At 42.9% G+C, this 26,484-nt stretch overlaps 1 protein-coding gene across 5 annotated transcripts in view; it reads right to left on the bottom strand.

Moving 5' to 3' along the window:
* PTPRN2 (protein tyrosine phosphatase receptor type N2) overlaps window positions 1-26,484 on the bottom strand; it is a 1,331,885-nt gene that overhangs the window by 156,120 nt on the left and 1,149,281 nt on the right. For all 5 annotated transcript variants that reach the window (XM_068235852.1, XM_068235856.1, XM_068235855.1 and 2 more), the window contains one exon: window positions 12,184-12,378. In XM_068235852.1, coding sequence (XP_068091953.1) covers window positions 12,184-12,378 — 195 coding nt within the window. The remainder of the gene's footprint in view (window positions 1-12,183; window positions 12,379-26,484) is intronic.

The following is a 26,484-nucleotide window of genomic DNA, read 5'->3' as shown; positions in this document are numbered from 1 at the left end:
CCAGTGACAGGACGTCCCCTGTCACATGGCGGCGATCCCCGGCCGCTGATTGGCCGGGGATCGCTGATCTGCCTTACGGCGCTGCTGCGCAGCAGCGCCGTACAAATGTAAACAAAGCGGATTATTTCCGCTTGTGTTTACATTTAGCCTGCGAGCCGCCATCGGCGGCCCGCAGGCTATTCACGGAGCCCCCCGCCGTGAATTGACAGGAAGCAGCCGCTCGCGCGAGCGGCTGCTTCCTGATTAATCAGCCTGCAGCTGGCGACGCAGTACTGCGTCGCTGGTCCTGCAGCTGCCACTTTGCCGACGCACGGTATAAGCGTGCGGTCGGCAAGTGGTTAAGTGTGTCAAGCAAGCTCTTAAAATGCACCTATTCATGCTGACCTACCCTCCAATGCCCTAATCCTACCTGGTAAGCACCCATGCAGCGGTCCCCTACCTTGTGTATCCCTACCCCCTACTTTTAGATTGTAAGCCTTTAGCAGGGTCATCCACCCATTTTGCATCATTCATCCTCATTATAGAGCATCCATCCCATTGGTAGACTTTAATTACCTGGTCTCCACGGCCATTTCTCTATTGCATGATCCTGTACGCCTTGTATTTTTGTATGACCTGTCACCTCTGTTTATTGATATCTGTAACCCTATTTATTGTCCAGCGTTGCGTAATATGTTGCCACTTTATAAATATAATAACTAATAATAATAGCATTCTGGTATCTTTACTGGGTTTGTACAAAATGCTAACAGAAAAGTATACAAAGGTAAAGCAAGCCTAACCTGTGAATTCTAAATAAGAAATGTCAGAATGTCATTTAGGGGCCACTGACACCATTAGCAGTGCCTGTCATATGCAAACCTTCTCTTCTGCCCTTTTAAAGAGGAACTCCAGTGAAAATAATGTAATAAAAAATGCTTAATTTTTACAATAATTATGTATTAATGATGTAGTCAGTGTTTGCTCATTGTAAAAGCTTTCCTCTCCCTGATTTACATTCTGACATTTATCACATGGTGACATTTTTACTGCTGGCAGGTGATGTCACTGGAAGGAGATGCTGCTTGCTTTTTTGGCCGTTGGAAACAACTGTAAACAGCTATTTCCCACAATGCAATGAGGTTCACAGACAGGAAACTGCCAGGACCATGATCCTCACAGTTTCTTGTGGGAGGGGTTTCACCACAAAATGAGCCATATAGAGCCCGCTGAGGATCCGTTTGTGAAAAGGAATAGATGTCTCATGTAGAAGGGGGTATCAGCTACTATTGGGATGAAGTTCAATTCTTGGTTACGGTTTCTCTTTAAAACCTCCCTGGCGTTCAGTTTCCCCAGGATTTCTGTGCGAAAACTGATTCAATTAATTTTCATAACCTTTTTTTTTTACTGTAACTTGCCAAAATGTGTCAAGCAAGGGTCTAGTTAGTATACAGTGCAGGAGAGAATTAAGGTGTATGCACGTCAATACTGTTCACAGCATGCTTTGTATGGACGTGTATATCTGTCAATAAAGCTAGGGAGGTTAAGCCACACAGACATCCCAAACCACTGGTTTAAAGCATGCTGAGTGATAGCCTCAGTGCTGCAGAGTCCTTTAGTCCCATTTGAACACAGTTGTTTCAATACCACAGATTCTACTTCATTAGCCTTTCATAAATCATGGCTATATTTTTATATCCAATGCTTTTTATTGGTGTTTCCAACAAGTAATAGTACATTATTAACAATTGTGGCTGGCAGGTTCACATAAGGCACCAAATATAAGCCATAAAGTTCTTAACAGTTAGACAGCTAGATGAGCCTTATACAGTGCTATGAGCAATTGACAGGTAAACGAACATGCTTGAGTATCATATATAGACTGACAGCATTAAAAAGAACGATTTAGCAGACATGGCGGTTGAGGCACATAACAGCGGGAATACTGCCATGTACACACACAGCGCACAGCAATATTCCTTAATAGCGAATAGCGTAACTCGCGGTAGTGCAGGCAGAAGGAAGGATAATATTGCCGCGCGCTGTGTGTGCATGGCAGTAATACTGCTGTTATGTGCATCAAATACACGGTAACGCAAACTGAGAACAGGAACAATACAGAGAGGAAATAAAATTGAGCGGGAAATAGCTGGGCCGAATCTCATTCATTTATCATGACCACTCAGAGCTGAATGAGAGAGGCTCTTCATCTCACCACAGCATCAAATAACAAGAAGGAGGCCATATTCATGACTAAAAAGTGGTAGAATGCAGAAATTTATGTCAGGGAGACTAATAAAGAATTATTGAATTAATAAATTAATAAAGATCTGAAAAGAATTGTGAGAAATTGCATAGGGAAGCGTTAGAGAAGTTCCGCAATCTTATATTGCGCTTTATCTGTAGGTTACATCTCATCATTGACAGTTAAGCCCCACCTACACGATACGATTCTTTGTGCAATGGCAAATCGAATTGAATCAAATCGAATCCCGTTCGGACATGTCGGATTTAACCAGCTGAGCGGTCTGGACGAGCTCAGCTCGTCCAACACCGCCAGCGGCTGCCGCTCAGGCCCTGCTGGGCCGATTTTAATGAAATAAAAAGCAGCACACGCAGCCGGCACTTTGCCAGCCGCGTGTGCTGCCTGATCGCCGCTGCAGCGCGGCGATCCGCCGCGTGCAGCGGCGAAAGAGGGTCCCCCCAGCCGCCCGAGCCCAGCGTAGCCGGAACAAACAGTTCCGGCCAGCGCTAAGGGCTGGATCGGAGGCGGCTGACGTCAGGACGTCGGCTGACGTCCATGACGTCACTCCGCTCGTCGCTATGGCGACGATGTAAGCAAAACAAGGAAGGCCGCTCATTGCGGCCTTCCTTGTTTATTATGGGCGCCGGAGGCGATCGGAAGAACGCCTCCGGAGCGCCCTCTAGTGGGCTTTCATGCAGCCAACTTTCAGTTGGCTGCATGAAATAGTTTTTTTTTTATTTAAAAAAAACCCTCCCGCAGCCACCCTGGCGATTTAATCAGAACGCCAGGGTGGTTAATCGGATCGTAAATAGAATTGTACACGAATCGCACAAAGAATCGTATCGTGTAGATGGGGCTTTAGTGTGAGTGTGCATTTGTATTGGGGGATTTTAACGATGCCACAATTAAGTAAAGAGCTACCAACATGGTATGACAAACAATAGGTAGTAGAAGGCAGTCTCATCATTGCTATATTTTAATAAGACTCACTCAGAATAGGGTTAAAAACTTCTGCCCTCTAATGGCATACATTTTTTTAACCTTTTAGCATACGTTATATCATGTGAGATAACTCAGGGCAGGGCATCCTCAGCTGGCTAATCTTGGGGTGCTTAAAGTGAACCTCCAGACTAAAAATCTACTCAGCAGCACTGAGAAGGCTTGGTGTTTCTTTAACAGGTTCACAGCATCAGAACTTTGTTTTTCATACCCAAGCCTCATTTTTAGCTGCTTATAAGCCAAGCCCCGCCCCATCAAAGAAAACTGCCCTGGCATTTTTCCCCTGATGCTGTGCAAAGCATGATGGGATTTTTTATGTTGTTGTTCTCGTTGCCTAGCAGCTGGGAGGGGTGATCAGGACACAGGACAGTTGGAACTGTGTCTCATGCTCCCTGACATTTCCTTTCAACCAAAAAGATGGCTGCCCCCATGAAATCACAAACCTTTGCCTGTTCTTTTAATACAGGGTGGGTAAGAGATTATATTACCTATCTATTTTAATTAACATAACTAATGTAACTTAATGACAGTATGTTTTGTTTAGGCTGAAGTACCTTTTTAAGGCCGCCCAAATGTAGAGTGGCGCAGGGAGAAGTTTCATATTTGTCTGGATGCGGAATCTGCTCTCCTCTTCTTCTTCTCTTTTTCCACCCATGGCGCTTCAATGCTTACGTCCTGTTCTGGGTCTAAATCCTACCTAATAACACCTTACTGTTCGTGTCCTTGAGTCCGTGCTTTTTTGCTACTGCGCATTTGCGCAGCGCGGACAGCCACTGGGACAGGAGGACAGGGCCAGGGAGCCGAAAGGGCATGTGCGCGGGTGAATGGGTGGGTGCGCATGCATGCGCACTGACATGCTCTGGTTGCGACTGTGAGAGACAGACCAAGAGCCCGTTTTTAAACAAGCTTAGGTTTCCTAGTCACATGATAAGACATGATCAGGACCCAGAGGATAGTGCCAGCATTGTATCCTTTGGGTCCCAATCACATGGCATAACTATAAAAGGGCGCCCTGCCACTCTATATAGCCTGCCAGGCTGGGGGAAGGGGGGGCAGCAGAAAAAATGTGGCCCTTCAGCGCACATATGGTTTTCCAGATGCGGATTCTAGAGGGTTAGAATCAAGTCCCAGTTTGCTGAATAACTTATCTTCATCCCTAGTGTATCCACCCCTGTAAGCAGGACCTGGTGCAGATTGCAGAAGTGACAGCGATGAGCCAGTCACAGACTTGGACATGCGACTATGCGACTATGACAGCAGCTACAGACCCTTCACAGCTGACATTATTAGGAATTATGTGGTATAACAGGAGGCGCCAAGTAGAGTAAAATTAGTTAAAATTGTTAAAAAAGGGGGAAGTGGGTGGACTCACCTCCCTTCTGAAAAAATGGCCAGACAACGGGGAGGTTACTGCAAGTTTAAAGTAACATTTATTATGAGCTCCAAAAGTGCAACACGTTTCACGGGTAGCAGTCCCGCTTCTTCAGGCAAACAATTCTTGGAGGGTGCAAAGCCGGGTCAAGAGCCAGATACAGCGCCTCTGCCACTGACATTATTAGGAAGATCAGGGAGGTAAATAAGGGTCAGTGGTGACTTAGTGGAAACCTGATGATCTATGTGGGGAGTGAGGGACATTATCAAAACAGAGTAAAAAAACGGACACACACACTCCGCTTTCTTTTTCCTTACCCTTGAATTAATCTTACAGGCAAAATAATTTAAACAACTCATTTCTCATAAACCAGTACCTCAAATGCCGAGCAATTGTATTTTATTAAAAGTGTCTATATCATAAACATATCAACATTACACTTCATTTGGCAATTTACAGCCCTTGTTGCCATTTTGTCAAGTTTTTCCTTTGAATTGTCAATTCTTAGTTTTAATACTGCATAATTTTGTATTGTCTGTGAAAATGGCATATTCACTATCTATTCCATTTGCCAGGTAATTAGTGTAAAAATGAAAAGAATTGGCTCCAGCACTGATCCCTGTGGAACATCACTGCTAACCTGAGACCATTCTCAGCATGTTTCATCTACATCTACCGTTTGTTTCTAGTAATCAGTTCATGTAGGTAATGCTGCCATGAATTACAATTATTTGAGCTTAAAAGAAAACGACGTATGTGATTCTTAGCAAACTGATGAGGCCACATGTCCACAGAAAAAGAACTATGGCTTACTGGCCCCAGAAAATGTATACATCGTCATTGACATAAGACGGCAGACAGGGGAATTTTTTTTACCATTGATATACACTGCAGTACATGTAGGAGAGTCTGGGCATGTGATGAAACACGTCTCCATCATAGGAACGCGTAGTAAGATCATGTAAAAAAGTACAATACAAAAATGTGTGAACAAAAACTAAAACTGCTTACTGGCGAAACCCTTTTATGTTGCCAGCTGTTCAGAGAGGAGATAAATATATTTCCTGTAAAGGTCACTGCAGAAGCAGTTGGAAAACAAACCTGCTCCAGCGTAAATGAAAAGATAAACATAATGTTTATTTATACACCAACGTGAATCACTTGCACTGTAGCCAACTGTTTACTAAACAGATAATAGAGTAACGTGCGCAAAAATAGGAGGCTGAAATAAAGAGGATCTCTGACTTGAAGGAAAACGGGTGGATTGAACTACAGCCTCATTCCTCTCCTAACTAGACTTTAAAGAAAATCTGAATTAAACCCTCAAATTGTGTCAATGTCTGCAATGATCTAAATACAGGTCCGGATTTACCATAAGGCACTGTAGGCACGTGCCCACAGGCACCTGATAATGGAAAGGCAGCTCACTCCCCTCACCAAGTACCTCCCTCCCTCCTTGCCTATGCAGAGTCCTGATGAGAGTGTAAATGAGAGTTTTCTCACCTTGCTCTCTGCATTCCCCTAACCAGATCTCCCTTCAGTTGGGAGCACCTCTAGGTACCTAATACTTGGAGGCACCTCTAGCTACTTAATTCTGAGTGTACCTCTGGCTACCGAATAAAAGGGAGAAGCAACAGCTGGGCCAGACACACTTGCGGTGCGGTGTGGTTTGACAGGTGTTTGTAGGTTCATGGAGGGTGAAGTCTAGGGTGCCAGGACATCTGTGCCTATAGGTTCCTGTGATGTAAATCCAGGCCTGTCTACATACCTAAATAACATCACTAGTGCACAGTGTTCGTTCACCCAAGCTGCAGAATGTTTTGTTTCATGAGGAGCAACGTCTAGCAATTTTGGAAATTCTTGAACCTGACCTGTAGATCATCCCTGGTGGATGCCTAATGGAAGCAGGTAATCTCATCACTGAAGCCACCATGAACGTTTGGATGCCACCATAGGTGCCCATAGTAATTTTGGCTATAACTTCCACTGGGGGCGGAGGAGGGGGTCACAGTAGAGAGGCACAGCAAGGTGAAGAATAGGGATGCTCATCCAGATTCCGCGGGATTGAAATTCTCGCATTTCAGATCAGAAAGCGACATTACTGATCAGAATTCGGTAATCGGAAAATGGATATCGGAATTCCGTGGAAACCCAATTTACCCCAACTTTGTCATTTTAGACCAGTCGCAGAACTCAGAACCATTGGACCAATCAGAGAATGCAGAATTTTTCCACAAAAATCGGATGACCGCGGTAATTTTAGACCAATCGCAAGGTTTTTCTTTCCGATTTTCCAATATTTTTTTCTTTCATTTTTTCTTTCTTTGAGGCAAAAAATGACAAATGAAATACTCCTCGGATATCAGAAATACAGAAATCAGAAAAGACGGAATTTGGAAAATTGTGAATAAGCATTGGTGGAAATACCTAGCATTGGTGGACCATACCTAGTGAAGAATCAGCTATCAAATACAAAACAATGCATTTATAATAACCTGGTGAGATAAATGAAGATGGGCACGGGAGACACTGAGCTAGACCTTTCATTGGTGTATAAGAGGGTCCATAAAACAGAAGACTTATCCTTTTTTTTCCTTACAGCTGTTTAATAGTAAATCACACATTTTTAGATGAATAGCGTGACAGGGAAGGTGGTCTTACCCTGATTTGTCATTATTATGAAACAATCAGTTTGGTTGATGTCCCAGGGCCGGGCCGAGGCAGAGGCAAGAGAGGCTCCAGCCTCTGGGCGCAGTGTAGGAGGGGTCGCACAGCTCACTCAGCTATCATTCCCCTATTGTGTTTGAAGCAGAGAAAAATAAGAAAAGGGGATACATGGCAGTGACTGCAAGCCAGAAAACTAGAGATTAAAGGGTTGGGGGTCTTAGTCTAATAGCAATCAGTGTGTGATGGCTGGGGTGGGAGGGATGGAGGGGTGCACTTTGGTGTCTCAGCTTTGGGTGCTGGAGGACCTTGGCCTCGATTCATCAACACTTAGCAAATTTGTTAACAACAGTTTGGTAAAATACCGAATTTGTTAACTTCATTTCAGGATTCATCAAAGTTATCTACAGCTGTTAGCGAACATTCGTTAACGATTCGGTAACGATTCGCTAAAGCGGAAGAAAGTGCAATTCATGAAAAAGAAAGTGGGCGTGGTTTAGCGTTACATTTAGGATTAGTTATCTCCTTCACTGCTCTGTCGTTATTCCTGTCAGATCATTGCTGACAGAGAAGATGGAGCCATTTGAAGTGGTTATGTATCAGCTGAGAGTGATTCAAAGGCGCAGAAAGGCAAGAATAAGGTCTGCAACCATGTAAATTTGTAAGAGAATAGATTTATTTGCTATAACACGACATCTGCATTTCTCTTGAATCATCTTGTAAGAGAACACAGGCAGTGCCAGGGTTAACTAATTTTGCTAGCTGCACTATAATTTTTTAGAAAAGGCTCCTATCAAATTGTGGGATTGTCCCAACCACTTCCAGAATCCTGGTCCAGGTGTTAAGCCCTATTCAGAATGTTGCTACGTAGTGATCAAAGGACTGCCTTTTACCCACAATTCCATGGGAATCTTATGGCCTTGTGTTAAATTACCGCCGTAAAATGGAAATATCGACACGTTACCGAATTGTTATCGAATTCACACCGAATGCCAAAAAACCTTGATGAATACAACTAGAAATCGCTAAACTTCGAATTCGGTAATTTAACAAACTGGAAAAAGTTATCTCAAAGACAATGATGAATCGAGGCCCTTGTCCCGGCTCTGTCCCAGAGTATCGCACAGAAAAGGAAATTAATTTCTACTGAATGGATAAGCTGCTGTGCAAACATAATGCATGGGTGGAACCTTGTGTGTGTGTGTGTGGGGGGGGGGACTGGGATGTGGGACTCCTCATCAGTTTTGTGTGCCATGGGGTTCTTGAGATCAGTTACAATTTAAAGTGAAATTTGGGCTACACATTTTTAGTTATGAGTAAAATGGAGTTGGATGAGAACCTCTGCCATTTTTTTCACATTCTGTAAGGGTTGTGCTTAGCTAATAATCATCTTTACTACTGGCAGACATGAATAAAAAACAGACAGCACCAACTGCCATTATCTATAACCCCACCCCCTAACAATATGATAGGCTAAAAAGTTGATTTGTTTATAGCTATACCTATGCACAGAGGGAGATACTGGTTGCTTGGCAGTTAGAAACCGCTGTTATTTGAAACAAGGTTCACAGAAAGAGAACAGTCAGGACCTAGGTTATGACATCACATTTTAAAGAAAATGGCCCTACTACACTAAATGTTGTCGCACGTGGCATTATTAGGTTAACAGGTGGGTAAAATTTAAATGACTGTTAAGGGCCTGAGCCCACTGACGCAGTTGTGTTCGCTTTTCAGTTACACATCAATGTTACAGATGCTGAAAAGCGGACAGAATCGGATACAACTGCGTTAGTGAGCTCAGGTCCTATCCATCAGTTGGCACTATTAACGCATCCCGCACAGTATATATAAAGTATGTATATATATATGACCACATTACAAACATGTCCACATGACTTTGCATTACTACAGCTCCAAAAATGGATAAAGAAGAGGTGGCCAACAATGAACAGTTGCAAAAAGCACTTGCGATTTACTTAATGCAAAACCAAAAACTTTGCCATGAAGAATTTTAAATGCTTTAACGCTTATCTCAAGACAGAGTTCTAAATATATTATACTCAATAACGTTGAAACTGAAATGCTCAATTATTACCTCTATGTAACAAGATCCTGTCTTACAAATTTCAGAAACAGCTGAATTTACAAGGTTAGTAGACCGTGGGAGGAACCACTTTTGCTGCTTGGATTGCATCATCCTGTTGTTTCAACTACACGGGGACGGACACACTGAATTCTCTGAGAAGACTGCAGCCTACATCTATGAAAGCCTGTCCATAATAGAGACTCATTTAGCATCAAGAATTGTAGGAGATTCTACACAGACAAATCCAAGCTCTGCCAATGAATGCCAACATTAGGAAACTCTAAGAAAACATATGTGCGTGGAATTAGGTTTTTAACAGGAAAAAAGTGTACAGAATGCACACATAAAATGGGACACTAAACTGGGGAATTTAAGATTATCACTTTTAATATCATTATCTACACGTTCTTACTTGTACTTAACATTTAGGTTTTTTTTTTAAAGATGGTAATTCCCTTTAAGGCGTAAAATGTTGCTTTCCTGCATAGCCACAGCACTTCGGACTAGACAGAACTTAATATAGACAGAGCGCAAACACACTTTACAGGTCTTTATAGGTCCACTAGGACCTGGCGGACTGCAATAACAGCTCCAGCACAATATTCCTGCCCAGAACGTGGGAGCCATAATCTCCAGCAATGGGTTGTGTGAAATAAACAATTACCGAACAATAACAACACATGCAATCTGGTCATGCAACAAAATCACTCATGTGAAACAAGCAGAAAGATAATGCGAAAACGGTCTGCTGCTACCTAATGGGAAAAGGCCATTAAAAATTCATAGAATTCTATCCATGTTTAAACATAACCTTAAAAGGGACACTGTTATGAAATGGTGCCTGTTCTGAGAACGGCAGCTTTCTTTTAACCCATTGCAGATACATTGATGCCACAATGACAGACATTGTGTACTAGAAAATAGATCAAACATGCAGAGATGTGTCTTCTCAGCTTTACAAGGGAGGGGCAAAAAAATAAGGACCGGCTGATTACTAAGAAAAACTGAAACAAATATCCACGTCAATGGATGGTCTGCATGAAGCTTGTGTAAAACTCTGCTACAACTAACACTAACCCTCCTACTCTACTCCTGCTATATCTAACACTAACCCCTCCTACCCCTGCTACACCTAACACTAACCCTCATACCTCTGCTACACCTAACACTAACCCTCATACTCCAGCGACACCTAAGACTTACCCTCCTACTCCTGCTAAACCTAACACTAAGTCCCCTACCCCTGCTACACCTAACACTAACACTAACCCTCCTACCCCTGCTACACCCTAAGACTTACCCTCCTACCCCTGCTACACCTAACACTAACCCACCTACTCCTGCTACACCTAACACTAACCCTCCTACCCCTGCTACACCTAACACTAACCCACCTACCTCTGCTACAACTAACATTAACCCTCCTACTTCTGCTACATCTAATACTAACCCTCTTACACCTGTTACACCTACCATTACCATACACCTAACATTAACACTCCTACTCCTGCTACACCTAACACTTAACTTCCTGCTCCCACTCCGGCTACAACTAACACTTACCCTCCTACTCCTTCTACACCTAACACTTACCCTCCTACACAACACTTGTCCTCCTACCCCTGCTACACCTAACACTAACCCTCCTTCTCCCGCTAGACCTAATACTAACCCTCCTGCTACACTTAACACTAACCCTTCTACTCTTGTTACACCGAACATTAGCCCTCCTACTCCTGCTATGCCTAACACTAGGTCTCCAACTCCTGCTACACCTAATATAACGCTCCTACTCCTGCTACACCTAACACTAACCTTCCTGCTCCCGCTACAGCTAACACTAGCCCCCCTACTCCTGCTACACCTAACACTAGCCCTTCTACTCCAGCTACCTCCTACTCTTGTTATGCCTAACACTAACTGTGAGCTCCCTTGCACACTTGCGCGCTGTGACGCCCCGCATTGCTCTTCTATGCCGCTTCCCTGATGCAAGGGCCATGCAAGTCTACGGAAACCGGCACAATTCATGAAATGCGGTGTGTTGGTAGAATCCAAATCACCACAATGCGACTCAAAGGCTGCAGCACGTTACCTCATGATCCGTGCCTACTGCATAGATTATCCGGTAATGCAAGTCAATAAGGGGGACATAGCAAGTGTGCACAACGGAAATGTGGTGAGACATGGAAAAAATGCATGGACTGACGGGAATCCCAGTGGCATCCTTCCTGTTCAGCAGGGAGTACATCCCTAGGCAGGGGGCGGCACAATGCATATGACCCTGTCACCACACCATTGCACAGGTCATATGGAGGCTGATTTCTATGGTGCAATGCGGTGCTTGCACCGCGTCACTCTGGGTAGGAACACACTAGGCAGAATCGCATATGCGGTTTCCATAGCACATAGTGGTAAACACATATGCGATTCTGCCTAGTGTGTTCCTACCCTCTGTTACTATTAGGTGTGCAACCAGCCTTATATGTAAGCGCTCAGGTCCACTTTAAACCACAGCGGCCAGGTCTCTTTATCTCGTCAGCGATGGTAGTAAGTACAGTTTTTCATACACTTTTTGGGGGCATACAGATAACTATCCTTACCTGCATAAGTTCTATTATCCTAAGGTATCTACTCGGATGCCTGTTTTAGATGTACATAAGCTAATTGCCCCTTAAACAGTTATGCTCGGTAGCATGCCCCTATAGTTCATGGATATAAATCAACATGCAGAACCCATAGCTTTGCTTAGCTTTTCATTATTGCGTCTGATCAAATTTCATTCAAGAACTGCAACAGAAAAGGCATAATACTGTTCTGGAATAGGACGAGCATCCTTACCAGTATCATGTGACCGGTGGAGATGTCCATATTTGATTGGACTGGCTCCTCACTCCAGGAGGACGTGCTGCTCCGGGCGGTGGGGCTGGCCATTGGTCCATCGCTGAACTGTGATGAGATGCTGTTAATACGGGAACTGTGCAGCGGCTCTGGACGATCTGAAGTCTTGACAGCCATCCGCTGACGGCATAGCTCCTGCAAGGAATAGGAAAGGCACACATTATGAATAATATGGAATTAATGTTGCCCCAAGGGAGCATTTCATGTCAGCGTATTGCACAGAAGCAGTACAATCCTACTGTAAATTCTAGAGGAGACCTGCCAGTCTTCTACAGCTAGCAAGCCACACTGACACTCTGCACCGTCACACTGTAACAATACACACGGGGCTGCCTGCTTGCCTATCAGCATATTTTGAAAAAGGGACACTGAATATACAATATATGATACAATAATACTCATTTTGATTACAGAAGAACTCTTTGGATTGGGCGCCGAATGCACTGACAATGACATTTTAACGTTTGTACATTATACCCTTTTACACTGTTTTGACCTTTAAATTTTATTGCAATTTTAAACATTCACTAAGCTGTCTGCCTGGTAGTCTCTGTCTAGTTTCTCAAAAACCAAACTGACCTCCAGTTCTCAGATTCTCAATTGACATTTCTACGGAGAATAAAATTAGGCGTTGAAAAAAAATTACATTATGTGGTGACAGGTGAGGAAGGTCCAAGAAACCTATTCAAAATAATGTCATGGTGTAAAACTATTACAGATGCTTATAGGCTGTTTTCTTTGAATATCTTTCAAAACAGGATACAAGCAAGGACACCAGAAGTGAAAGGAATCTGGATGCTACCATGTTTCTTTTAAACCATGCAGATTGCCTGGCTGTGCTGTTAATCAGCTGCCACTAATACTTTTTTCCCATAGACCCCGAACAAGCATGCTGTGTGCTTGTAAGATCTCTCTCAAGAGAACAGAGTGCCTAAGATCAATAGCACCAGAGTGATGTAAGTGCAGCCAGAGCTGAACATTGACAGACATCCTACACTGTCCAAACTTCTGCACCTAAGATTATGTTGCTGTGACTGTCTAAATAATCTCATCAGTGTTCATCTTGGCAATGGATGACTTTACTGATGCTCTGTGTTCGTCTTGGCATCAAGAAGCTGATAATCTTCAGTGTGGGGCTTCTACCTCTTATGTATATATTTAAGGGATTTTAGGGCTCTCAGTTTCTTATGTTTAGGCATTAGAAGAAATGGCTGAGGTTAGGAAATGGGAAGTAATTAGGGTTAGAAGTTATGTGGAGTAATTTGGCATTGTAGGGGTTGGTTAATGGTAGGCACTAGGGTTGTAATTAAGGTTAGATATTGAGAGGGCATTGAGAGTTAGGCATTACTGGGATGGTTAAGGAATCTTATTTAAGGACCTTTATTATAAAGGTAATTAAAATAAGTGAATTGGCTGTGGGTAAGTTAGGGTTAAGCACTCATGGGGGAGGGTTCGGGTTGGGCACTGCAGTATGGTTAGAAATTATTCAAAGTGTTTAGGAGTTGCATTGGTTGGAGAATGGGGGTGGTTAAACTTAGACATTTGTGGTTGATCAATGGTAGGTATCAGAAGGCGGGCAAGGATAAACACTTGTACGGTAGCCAGTGTTAGAGGAAGTATTGCATCAGGCCTAGTTAGATGTGTGTGTGTGTGTGTGTGTGTGTGTGTGGGCGGGGGGTGATTACACATTATAGTTTAAATAAGGTTAGTCATTGGAAGGGTTTAAGATTATGCACTAGGGAATGGCTGAGGTTAGACATTTTACTAGTTTGGTCAGCAAAGAACTACTGCAACAACCAAAATAAAGACTTTTCCCCACAAAAGTCCACACCACAAGGAGTAAACAAGATAACAAAAAGCTTTATTATATAACAATTAGGTTCCAACAATAAAATCAATTAAAATGTAAGATCCAGGATAACACACCATTATAATAAATAGTCATGATGTAAATATATACACATGCAATAAAGAATGAGCTTCCAAATATACTGAATAATAAATATTATTATAATTGAATACAAGCCCCTGAATTTCAGCAAGCTAAAGTGCTAGTGCTGTTACTAAGACTCTTTGTAGTTTCAGCTGGCGTTGTCCAGCTTTCCTATCACCCTTGTTCATCCTTCGTATTGCAGTCCTTTGCACTCCTTCACGCTCTCACTATTCACTGGGTCCTCCCTCTCTCTTTCACTTTATTGAGGTTCTCACATCATACTTTTTTGGGGGGGGGACTCTCTTAGTAACAGCACTAGCACTTTAGCTTGCTGAAATTCAGGGGCTTGTATTCAATTATAATAATATGTATTATTCAGTATATTTGGAAGCTCATTCTTTATTGCATGTGTATATGTTTACATCATGACTATTTATTATAATGGTGTGTTATCCTGGATCTTACATTTTAATTGATTTTATTGTTGGAACCTAATTGTTATATAATAAAGATTTTTGTTATCTTGTTTACTCCTTTTTGTTATCTTGTTTACTCCTTTTGTGGGGAAAAGTCTTTATTTTGGTTGTTGCAGTTTTGAACATTCCCCTTCTGCACACATAGTTTATATGGATTTATTATTGAAGCTTTATAACTAGTCACTCACTGGTGCTTGCCCTATGTTTGGTGTTCAAGCAAAGAACTACTGCACTAAGGCTCCCTGCACACTGCAAATCAGTTTTCTCATTCTGATTCAGATTTTCAATTCTGATTTTCCCCTGAATACATTCAACAGAAAAACAGATCAAAAAAATGCAGTGTGCAGTAAAAATATGAATCGGTATTAGAGGTAAAAACCGATTAAAAAGCGTAATCGGAATCGGAAATGCATGCAGTGTGCAAGACTGTTTTTCTACACAGAAATTGGGCTTTTTAGATTCTGATCAGGCAAGAGGATTTTGTGATAATTGTGGTATTCAGAAAGCACTGTAAACTAGTAAAAAAGGATTTCCAAACTTTTAAAGATTTAAATTACAAATTTGGTTTAATACAGGGTTAAGAATCAGTTACTACAGAAGGTTAGTGTTAAGACTAGGTTCAGAGTAAATAGATTAGATCACAGAAGATCAGTTGTGAGGGTCAATTAGGAAAATTGCGTTTAATTTGATGTGTCAATATTCCTGCATCAGTCGTGCTGGCTCTGAAGAACAATGGACCAACCTAACATGACAGAAAGGAGAACTTAGTTACCCAGCAACACAAATTGTAAAGAGGCCTGCTGTGGTTTCTCTAAATAGTTTTCTGATAATACAAGCTGGATTTGTTTTATGTGTTAGACTCCCTTAAAATACACCACAAGAATTTACCATAGAAAATACTCTTGACATAAATTTCTTAGACAAGCAAGGTTATTGTCAGATCATTTTAGTGTATGGAGCTCGCAGGAAAGTGACAGGAAAACATGCTAGATTTAAGATGCACATCAAGGCCACGTCAGGGCCCACTCTTAAATCCTTCTCTTGCCTTAGATGAACTCTGAGTGTCACTGACTACAGCATAAACAGATAAACTGACCCAGAGCAATCATGATCACAGATGCTAAGACACACTCTCGGCATCCCATAAGAGAGTAGAACAAACAAAGTAAAAGACCTACGCAATCAGTCTGAAAAAAATAAATCAAGACACTAAAGAAACCCTGTGAGGTTAAAACATGACCAAAGTAGCAATACTGACAAATGAAGCACCTTAGGGTAGCTGCAGGCACCTGCAATGTTGTTCATATAGTTTCTGTACACCTAAGAAACCTGAGATCTCAAAGTGTTTTCTGTGAAATTCGGGAGTTCTAGGATCTCTGTGAAATTGTGGAATCCCTTGATTTTGAAAAAATGTCATCTGTGGTCCTGGCCCTGGTGATGCCCAGAATCACCAAGTCTTCTCTGAATTGGTGAGCTCCTGAATCTAGCGATGTCCTCTGAGATCTAGTTATCCACTAGACCCTGTAGAGCCTTCTGTCCACCTGGGGAGACCTGGATCTCAATCTGTCATTTGGCTACCTGGAAATCCCCACATTCTTCTGTGCTACTAGAGTGCTACTGGATCTCAATGTATCTTCTGTACACCTAGTTAGCCCTGGTTCTCGTTATCTCCTCTGTACTCCAGTGAAGCCACTATATCTCAACATATACACTGACTCCTATGGAAAGTCAATAATGTGCCTTAATCACAGTTCCATGGAGCTCTTAACCACTTGAAGACCCAGCCTTTACCCTCCCTTAAGGACCAGCGTGTTTTTTTATGATCTGTGCTGGGTGGGCTCTGCAGCCCCCAGCACAGATCAGGTTGCAGGCAGAGCGATTAGATCACCCCCCTTTTTCCCCCCCCCTATGGGGATGATGTGCAGGGGGGGTCTGATCGCTCCTGCCTGCCTGGGTGTTGCGGGGGGGCACCTCAAAGCCCCCCTCCACGGCGAAAATTCCCCCCTCCCTCTCACCCCTGATGATCTGGGCTGCACAGGACGCTATCCATCCTGTGCAGCCTGTGACAGGCTGTCATCTGTCACATGGCGGCGATCCCCAGCCGCTGATTGGCCTCCTGCGTTTACATTTAGTCTGCGAGCCGCGATCAGCAGCTCGCAGGCTATTCACGGAGACCCGCTCCATGATCTAACAGGAAACGGCCGCTCGCGCGAGCGGCCTTTCCTGATTAATTAGGGAGGCACCTGGTGACGCATATGTGCATCGCTGGTCCTCCAGCTACCACTTTGCCGCTGCACGGTATGAGTGTGCGGTCGGCAAGTGGTTAAGGCCTTTGGAGAGTGAAGCCCCTTGATCTTAATACATTCTCTATGCTGCTAGGACACTTCTGGATTTTAGAGTGTTATCTATGTACCCATGGAACCCCTGGTTTTGGAGGTGTGCTCAGAAGGAATGATCTCAATGGTTCATATAATTTTCCTTTTTTTCAAGACTATATTCGATTTACACTTACATACCTGCAATATTTCAGCTAACACTAGTTACAATAATACAGTTATATAGTGCATTGGTTGTGATCTTTGCTGACGGACTGGACAATGCAGTATATATCATGACTAGAGTTCTGCTTTAACATATTGTCAATAGATAATTTAAGCACATAATGAACATATAATATGCCATAAAAGTAAAGATTATGTTGTGACACCGATCCTTGGAAATGAATGAGATAAAATTCCAGGCATACATCCAAAATGGAAAAAATTAGGATTTTATTTGGGATTAAATGATGCCTATACAGCACCACAAGCCAAGAGGAAGTCTATAAATAGATTAAAATGATAAATTAGGTTGCCATAGCAACCAAAGAGCAGCCAGACTATTTTATCTTTGATATCACAAGTAAATAAAAAATTCTGATAAGTAAATATCAGGTTTTCTGTTCATTTTCTGTTCATTTCTGACAAACAACTTGGCATCATTGCACCGAACTATATAAGCTATAACTGTCATTGAGTTTACAGTAAAACAAATTATAGTCATTAGGGATGCTCATTCGGATTTCGTGGGACTGAAATTTCCGCATTTCTGATTGGAAATTGGATTTCGGCGGAAATACCGCATTATGCAACTCAGAGAATGCAGAGCCAGCTCTGAAGTATTTGGCCAATCAGAGAATGCAGAGCCAGCTCTGAAGTATTCGGCCAATCAGAGAATGCAGAGTCAGCTAGGAAGTAGTCGGCCAATCAGAGAATGCAGAATCAGCTAGAAAGTATTTGGCCAATCAGAGAATGCAGAGTCAGCTAGGAAGTAGTCGGCCAATCAGAGAATGCAGAGTCAGCTAGAAAGTATTTGGTCAATCAGAGAATGCAGAGTCAGCTAGAAAGTATTCGGCCAATCAGAGAATGCAGAGTCAGCTAGAAAGTATTTGGCCAATCAGAGAATGCGGAGCGAGCTCGGAAGTATTTGGCCAATCAGAGAATGCAGAGTCAGCTAGAAAGCATTCAAAGACAAAGACAAACACTTATATAGCGCTTTTCTCCTGGCGGACTCAAAGCGCCAGAGCTGCAGCCACTAGGACGCGCTCTATAGGCAGTAGCAGTGTTAGGGAGACTTGCCTACGGTCTCCTGCTGAATAGGTGCTGGCTTACTGAACTGGCAGAGCCGAGATTCGAACCCTGGTCTCCCATGTCAGAGGCAGAGCCCTTAACCATTACACTATCCAGCCACTATCGGCCAATCAGAGAATGCAGAGTCAGCTAGGAAGTATTTGGCCAATCAGAGAACGCAGAGTCAGCCTGAAAGTATTCGGCCAATCAGAGAATGCAGAGTCAGCTCGGAAGTATTTGGCCAATCAAAAAAATGTAAAAAAAAAGGACCTAAAACAGACTCATCGGAAATCTGAGAAATCGGGAAATCGGCATTGGTGGAAATTGGAATTTCTGCGGAATCATCAATAACAATCAGAATAGCTACTCTGCGCATGATAATGCTGTAATATGGTGCTATATGAGTTAAACTATGTCAGTATGTCAAGTTTACAAAAGATCTCCAGCAATAGATGCATATATAAATAAGTTAATTGGGTTCTCCTAAAAAATCTTATATAATAGGTACATTAGGGATTAGATGGGGCGCTTCTCTGAGTAAAGGTGGCCACACACTATACAATAAAATGATCCAATTGTATGGCAATATGATAAAAAAAAAATCGGATTTTCAGAAAAAATTAAAGCTTTTTTTTTTATTATTCGGCAAGTAATTTTATCAGAGTTTTCAATCATTTTTATCATAAATGAGGGAAAATTGAACGTATGTGTGTGGTACATTGGTCAGATTTTTGAAATGTTACAATTAGTCAGAAAGATTGATTGCTATTCATGAATTGAAGAGATATTTTAAAAAATTGTATGGAGTGTGGCCAGCAACACTTAGTGAGATGACAATATACTCTGTAAAGTGATGTGTAAGATGGCAACACTATATAAATACACAATAATAATAAGATGGAAGTTCTTTGCAACCGCACCCAATTATTTCCTGACTTCATGCTTTCTAACTAGGGAGGAAGGGACAAGATGCATTCTAACCCTTTCCAATCCTATGATGGACCATGTCTGACATTGGCATTTTCCTTCATAGGATCAATGTTGGACATAGTCCAACGTAGGAAAAAAGGCAGCCACTAGATGGCGTCAGCCCCTTTAGATCAATGTGTCAGACTAGGCTGAAAGCAAGCACAGGCCATGTTAACTATTGGTTTTGAAATATTAAAGCGGAATATAACCTTGCATTTCAACTTTGCTCTAAAACATTATTTACAGTATATTATATGCAACCAGCATTTTTTTTTTACTAGACCAGCATTGGAAGGGTTACACAGAGCTTTAAAGTTCCTGGAGAGAACTGCAGGCGCATCCGAAGCTTACTTAGATACATTTTGTTTACATAAATGTATCTAAGTGTGGCATGTGACTCACTCTCTCTGACTGAGAAGGAGCTGGAGGACAGCCAAAGAGTGTGTAACATTTATCACTTGTTACATTCTATTTAGTTAAATGTATCTATTTGAACTTCTGCATATCTCTCCACGGAACTTTAAACATCTGTGTTTAACCCTTCCAATGCCGGTCTAGTAAAAAAAAATGCTGGTTGCATATAATATGCTGTAAATAATGTTTTAGAGCAAAGTTGAAATGCAGGGTTATATACCGCTTTAAATATAATTCACATTTAAATAAAAGAATGTTAAAATCCCCCCCCCCCCCCCCCAATCTGTGCCATGTTCAGAATACCCAAATAACATTGCTCTACTTATTCACATTATCATATGCACCTGTTGTCTCCACCCCCACCCTTTAGATTGTAAGCCTCTGGCAGGGCCCTCCTCCCTAGTGTTTTCAGCTTGATTATGCAATCTTACTGACAATCACCCCTCTTGTGGACTAGAACAGTCTCTATTTTGACCTATGACACTGTACTATTTCTAAAACACTGCGCCACAGGTCATACAGTAATTTACCGCTTCACATATACAGATAATGGGCTCGCTGCACAAAAGTCCAATGGTAGGATAATATATTTCAAAGATTGTTGCTGCGCTCTCCACTCCTGTAAGATAAAACAAACTCCACATAGAGCAGTAACGTTCAGATTTTTTGCATTAATCCAGCACCCACAGTCACCAGTGATTTGTGCTCCAGGTGATTTGTCAGCCTGTCTCCCTCACCCCTCTCGCTATATGCTCACCAGAATTTCCTCAAAAATGAGCCTTGATTACAATGCTGTATCCAGATCCAGTTATCTCTAGACAAATGAGAGGAGCTCCACATAGGGTAATATAGTTCAGACAGTAGCACAATCAAAATACTTTAAACAGCGTGCTCATGTGTCAACACCCAGAAACAAGTGCTGCTTCACCACAATCCATGCCACACTTCTCACCAGATGTAGCCCACCTTTCTTATCATAGGTGGAAACTGCACTTCCTATAGTTGTCACTCAATCAAGAATCGATCCTCAGTAGTTGAAAAAAGGCCTCTCAAAGGTCCTTCATTTATTGGCTGTTAAAAATTTGCTCCATAAAAACATAAAAGAAAAGACAATCGCATATAGCGTATTACCATTGACAGTATCTGTATGCGCATAAGCAATCTCACTTACGCCTTCAGTAGTATATCTCGCTCATCAAATACAGTTGGCTGTCCAATGCCCATCCGCCTGGCGTCCGGGTGCGTGTAACTGTGTCCGCGCTGCCCTATTCCGCCTTCCTCATCAGCCGCAGGGTTCCGTCTCGTGTGCTACAAACTTTGTAGCACACGAGACGGAACCCTGCGGCTGATGAGGAAGGCGGAATAGGGCAGCGCGGACACAGTTACACGCACCCGGACGCCAGGCGGATGGGCATTGGACAGCCAACTGTATTTGATGAGCGAGATATACTACTGAAGGCGTAAGTGAGATTGCTTATGCGCATACAGATACTGTCAATGGTAATACGCTATATGCGATTGTCTTTTCTTTTATGTTTTTATGGAGCAAATTTTTAACAGCCAATAAATGAAGGACCTTTGAGAGGCCTTTTTTCAACTACTGAGGATCGATTCTTGATTGAGTGACAACTATAGGAAGTGCAGTTTCCACCTATGATAAGAAAGGTGGGCTACATCTGGTGAGAAGTGTGGCATGGATTGTGGTGAAGCAGCACTTGTTTCTGGGTGTTGACACATGAGCACGCTGTTTAAAGTATTTTGATTGTGCTACTGTCTGAACTATATTACCCTATGTGGAGCTCCTCTCATTTGTCTAGAGATAACTGGATCTGGATACAGCATTGTAATCAAGGCTCATTTTTGAGGAAATTCTGGTGAGCATATAGCGAGAGGGGTGAGGGAGACAGGCTGACAAATCACCTGGAGCACAAATCACTGGTGACTGTGGGTGCTGGATTAATGCAAAAAATCTGAACGTTACTGCTCTATGTGGAGTTTGTTTTATCTTACAGGAGTGGAGAGCGCAGCAACAATCTTTGAAATATATTATGACACTGTACTGTTATCAAATCATTTGCATGATCTTGTTTTGTTGTGACTTTCCTGTATTATTATTATTTAGTATTAACATAGCGCCGACATCTTCCGCAGCGATGTACAAAGTATATTGTCTTGTCACTTAAAGTGGACCCAAATTATAAATACAAGATTTCAGAAATAAAATGTATTTTCTAAATTATAATAATAGCAGCCTTTTTTCAGCTGCACGATGACAAATATAAAATATTTTACATTTATTGGAGGAACCCCTCCCTTCCTTTCATATTGTTGGGACATAATTCGGCAAACTGGTGAAGTAGGTGGTGTCCAGCAAAGGAGGAATTGCTAATGGCTGCAACCTGTATAACCCTAGTTGAGAAAAGAGAAGGGTGAAAAGCATGCACTGAAATGCTCATAGGCTTGAAGGAGTGTTTATTTATGGTTGTATGTGTCAGAGTGGTGCAACTAAATATTTTGAATTAAAAAAAATGTTTGATTTGGGTCCGCTTTAACTGTCCCTCTGAGGGGCTTACAATCTAATCACTACCATAGTCCAATGCCTATATACAGTATGTATTGTAGTCTAGGGCCAATTTTAGGGGAAGCCAATTAACTTATCTGTATGTTTTTGGAATGTGGGAGGAAACCGGAGTACCCGGAGGAAACCCACACAGACACGGGGAGAACATACAAACTCCTTGCAGATGTTGACCTAGCTGGGATTCGAAACGGGGACCCAGCGTTGCAAGGCAAGAGCGCTAACCACTACTACGCCACCATGCTGCCCACCGTCCTCTATGTCCTACCTTGTATGTTAACCAATTTATCTATTGTGCAGCGCTGCGTAATATGTTGGTGCTTTATAAATACAATAAACAGTAATAATAATAACCTTGGCCAGAGATTCAAAACATATCGTCTCTGTGTGATGGGGACTGCCATCCTGCTTTCTGCATATTCTGAAGAAGACCTCACATGTTTCCTAACAATAAACAGTCCGTTTCTGCATCTTAGCATACCTGAGATAGGCCCCATTCACACTAGAGCGTTTTGGCGTGATTTCAGCAAAACGCTCAAACGCTAGTGCTTTTTAAAAGCGCTAGCGTAATGAAACCCTACGGGCCCTTTCTTACTTAGGCGATTTGCAGTAATCACCGCAAATCGCTCAAAAACAGGAAAAAAGGCCAAACGCAAATTCGTAGTCTGCACCATTTTCAGGCGATTTCCAGGCGATTGCGTTTCAGTGCTATAGAAGCGCAAAACGCCAAATCGCCGCAGTGTTCAGTAATTTTTCCACGTGAAATCGCAGAAAAATCACTCTTTGCTGTCGTTTTGAAAATGCAGGTGTGAATAGAGCCATAAAAATGTTTGGTGACTGAGGGAGGAAGGAAGAGGGGGAGGGGCTGAATTGGGCATAACTGTAAATCATAGGGCCCCTAGCAAAACTTTGATGGGACCCCCTTAATGCTCTCAACCCTTCCATTGCCTCTCTTGGTGACCCTCACAACATTGGGGTCCATCATACAGGGGTCATAAAACAAGTGTGGCCATCAGGATCTTCACCCCCATAACATGTGTAGCCACAAAAACACCTGATCTGGAGTATCAGAGAAAGGAAAGGTTAGTAGTTGGGGACCCTCCCCATCTCTGGGTTCCCCTGCAGTGGCACTGGCTGCCTCCCCTAGTTATGCCCCTGGGCTGAATCCTTAAAGGGAAACTCCGACCAAGAATTGAACTTTATCCCAATCAGTAGCTGACACCTCCTTTTACATGAGAAATCTATTGCTTTTCACAAACAGACCATCAGGGGGCGCTGTATGACTGATATTGTGGTGAAACCCCTCCCACAAGAAACTCTGAGGACCGTGGTACTCCTGGCAGTTTCCTGTCTGTGAACCTTGTTGCATTGTGGGAAATAGCTGTTTACAGCTGTTTCCAACTGCCAAAACAGCAAACAGCAACTACATCACCTGCCCACAGTAAAAATGTCACCATGTGATAAATGTCCAAATAAAAATCAGGGATTTAAAAGATCTTACATTGGGCAAACACTGACAAAATCATTAATACATAATTATTGTAAAAATGAAGCACTTTTTTAATTACATTATTTTTCACTGGAGTTCCTCTTTAACCACTTGCCGACCGCACGCTTATACCGTGCGTCGGCAAAGTGGCAGCTGCAGGACCAGCGACGCAGTACTGCGTCGCCAGCTGCAGGCTGATTAATCAGGATGCAGCCGCTCGCGCGAGCGGCTGCTTCCTGTCAAATCACGGCGAGGGGCTCCGTGAATAGCCTGCGGGCCGCCGATGGCGGCTCGCAGGCTAAATGTAAACACAAGCGGAAATAATCCGCTTTGTTTACCTTTGTCACGGCGCTGTCACATTTGGGACGTCCTGTCACTGGCTGCACAGGACGGATAGCGTCATGTGCAGCCTCGATCACCGGGGGGGGGGGGGGGGGGGAGCAGGTAGGAGAGGGAGGGGGGAATTTTGCCACGGAGGGGGGCTTTGAGGTGCCCCCCCGCCAGCCACACGCAGGCAGAAGAGATCAGACCCCCCCCTGCACATCATCCCCATAGGGGGGAAAAAGGGGGGCAATCTGATCTCTCTGCCTGCACCCTGATCTGTGCTGGGGGCTGTAGAGCCCACCCAGCACAGATCACTAATAACCACGCTGGTCCTTAAGGGGGGGTAAAGGGTGGGTCATCAAGTGGTTAAGCAGGAATTTTGATTATTTGGGGAATGGGACTTCAAGTAGACAAAATAAAGTTGTTGTCCTAATCTTGCTTTAACGGAGGGTGTACAAGTACTCTTTTATTTAAAATAAAGTCAGGAATTCAGGTACATTTTAAAAGCAAATGAATTGACCTGACCTACAGTCAGGGCCAGATTTCTGGAAAGGCCACAAGGGCTCAGGCCTTGTGTAGCTGCAGCCCAAGGCGGTACCTAAACGTGAAAGAGGGGTTGCTACATATGAAGGAGGAGGCTGAAAATCGGGAGCAACGCATGAAAAAAGGAAACTGATTTCTAAGGGAGCTATTCATGAAAGAGAGAAGCTACAATATATGGATTATACACATGGAATGGGAGGGGGGCTTCTGCACATGAAGAGCCACAAGATACTTGGCCTAGTGGCACAAATAAATATAAATCCGCCCTTGCCTGTAGTAGTATCTATTCTACTGAAAACACAAGATTATACAGCAACCCCACAATTCCGTAATACATTCCTATGCTGTGTTCAAGTAAAATGACACATTAACTGTGTTTGTTTTTTTTCTGCCAAGCGACAGAGCTGAAACACTGGAATCATCTACAATTGGTCATGACGAGGCCACAGATTGAAAATTCCTCTTGTGTGAAGACTTATTTAAGCCAATTGAACTAAATGTCCATTGAGGCTGGCATGACTGCACAGTCAAAAATTGCAAGTGCAATTTAAGCCTTGATCAGCACATTAAAACTGTAAGGCAATATAATTATTATAATAATTTGTGTTACTTATGCAAATGCTGTCCTTTGTGGCAACAGTATAACATCGTTTAAAGCGCAACTCTGAAATTGCTAAGAAGTTCAAATTGCATTTCTTTAAAACTACAACAACAGGATACCACTTGCTGTGCAGAATGCTTCATTTTTAGCACAGGATATCCTCAGATTCCCCAAAGCAGTATAGCTGACCGCCAGGTATTGCCGACACACTATGATAAGGATGCAGCTGAGCAGTTTCATAAATGAGCTCTCTTGCCCAAATTGCATTGTGTAGCCAACACCACCGACTCAGCTATGCTGTAGTTAATAGCTGGTGCTTGACTATAGCTTTGCACCCAAATTGTACATCTGCCCATCATTTGTCTACTGCTTCAATTTAGCATTGGGGTGGGCATGGGAGGCTGGGTTAGCGGGTAAGGAAGGCGAGTATAATTCTGGTATAGTGGTTAGGGATAGGTGTTATGTTAGGAGATTTAATGTTGAAGGGATCCAGGAGGGGTTTGTCTGGTGGGAGGTTAGGAATCCACGTGGGGCGCACATGTATAGACAGTGGAGTGCGTCCGGAGCAGCGGAGGGACAAACAGAGGCCACGGATAGGTAATGTATACCTTGCATGGGGCACCGCTGGGGGACATTTATCATTATGGGGGAAAGGGTTTTGCCGTGTTTGTCGAATGTCATGGAATTGCATGCTGATCCCACCGCACACCCGATCGAGCAAGTTGGCCCAGCATCTTGCAGCATGCGCGATCGACAGTGCAACTAATTTTCGCCCCAAAATTGGTCACATTGTCAGTTGGGCATGCACTTAGGGGTACTGATTTTTATCCAATTCAATTATAATAATCAAATTGGATGATCGATCAGCCGCCAAGTTGCCTTAAGTATGGCCACCTTAAGGCATTAGGAAAAGTGTTTCCATTAGGGGACAGTTTAGGGCTCTGTGTCAGGAAGGGGTTTGTCCCACAAGGATGGGATGGGTTGGGTTAGGCACTGGAAAGAAGAAGTACATATACTGGGGATATCTGTGAAAGAGCAGAAGCAAACATACTGCTAAAGTAACTGCCACAAAGCTGACAGTAAAATACCAGTAATCACCAATACTGTTATGTGATAGTGGTTAAGGGCTCTCCCTCTGACACAGGAGACCTGGGTTCGAATCTTCAGCTCTTCCTGTTCAATAATCCAGCACCTATTCAGTTGGGTTAGACTCTATAACACTGCTATTGCCTACTGAGCGTGTCCCTAGTGGCCGCAGCTCAAGCGCTTTGAGTCCTCCTGGAGAATGGCGAAATATAAATGTTAT

This window comes from Hyperolius riggenbachi, chromosome 5 (assembly GCF_040937935.1).
Source record: "Hyperolius riggenbachi isolate aHypRig1 chromosome 5, aHypRig1.pri, whole genome shotgun sequence".
NCBI lineage: Eukaryota > Metazoa > Chordata > Amphibia > Anura > Hyperoliidae > Hyperolius > Hyperolius riggenbachi.
The sequence above is the reverse complement of the archived record's forward strand: the minus strand, read 5'-3'. Positions and strand labels throughout refer to the sequence as shown.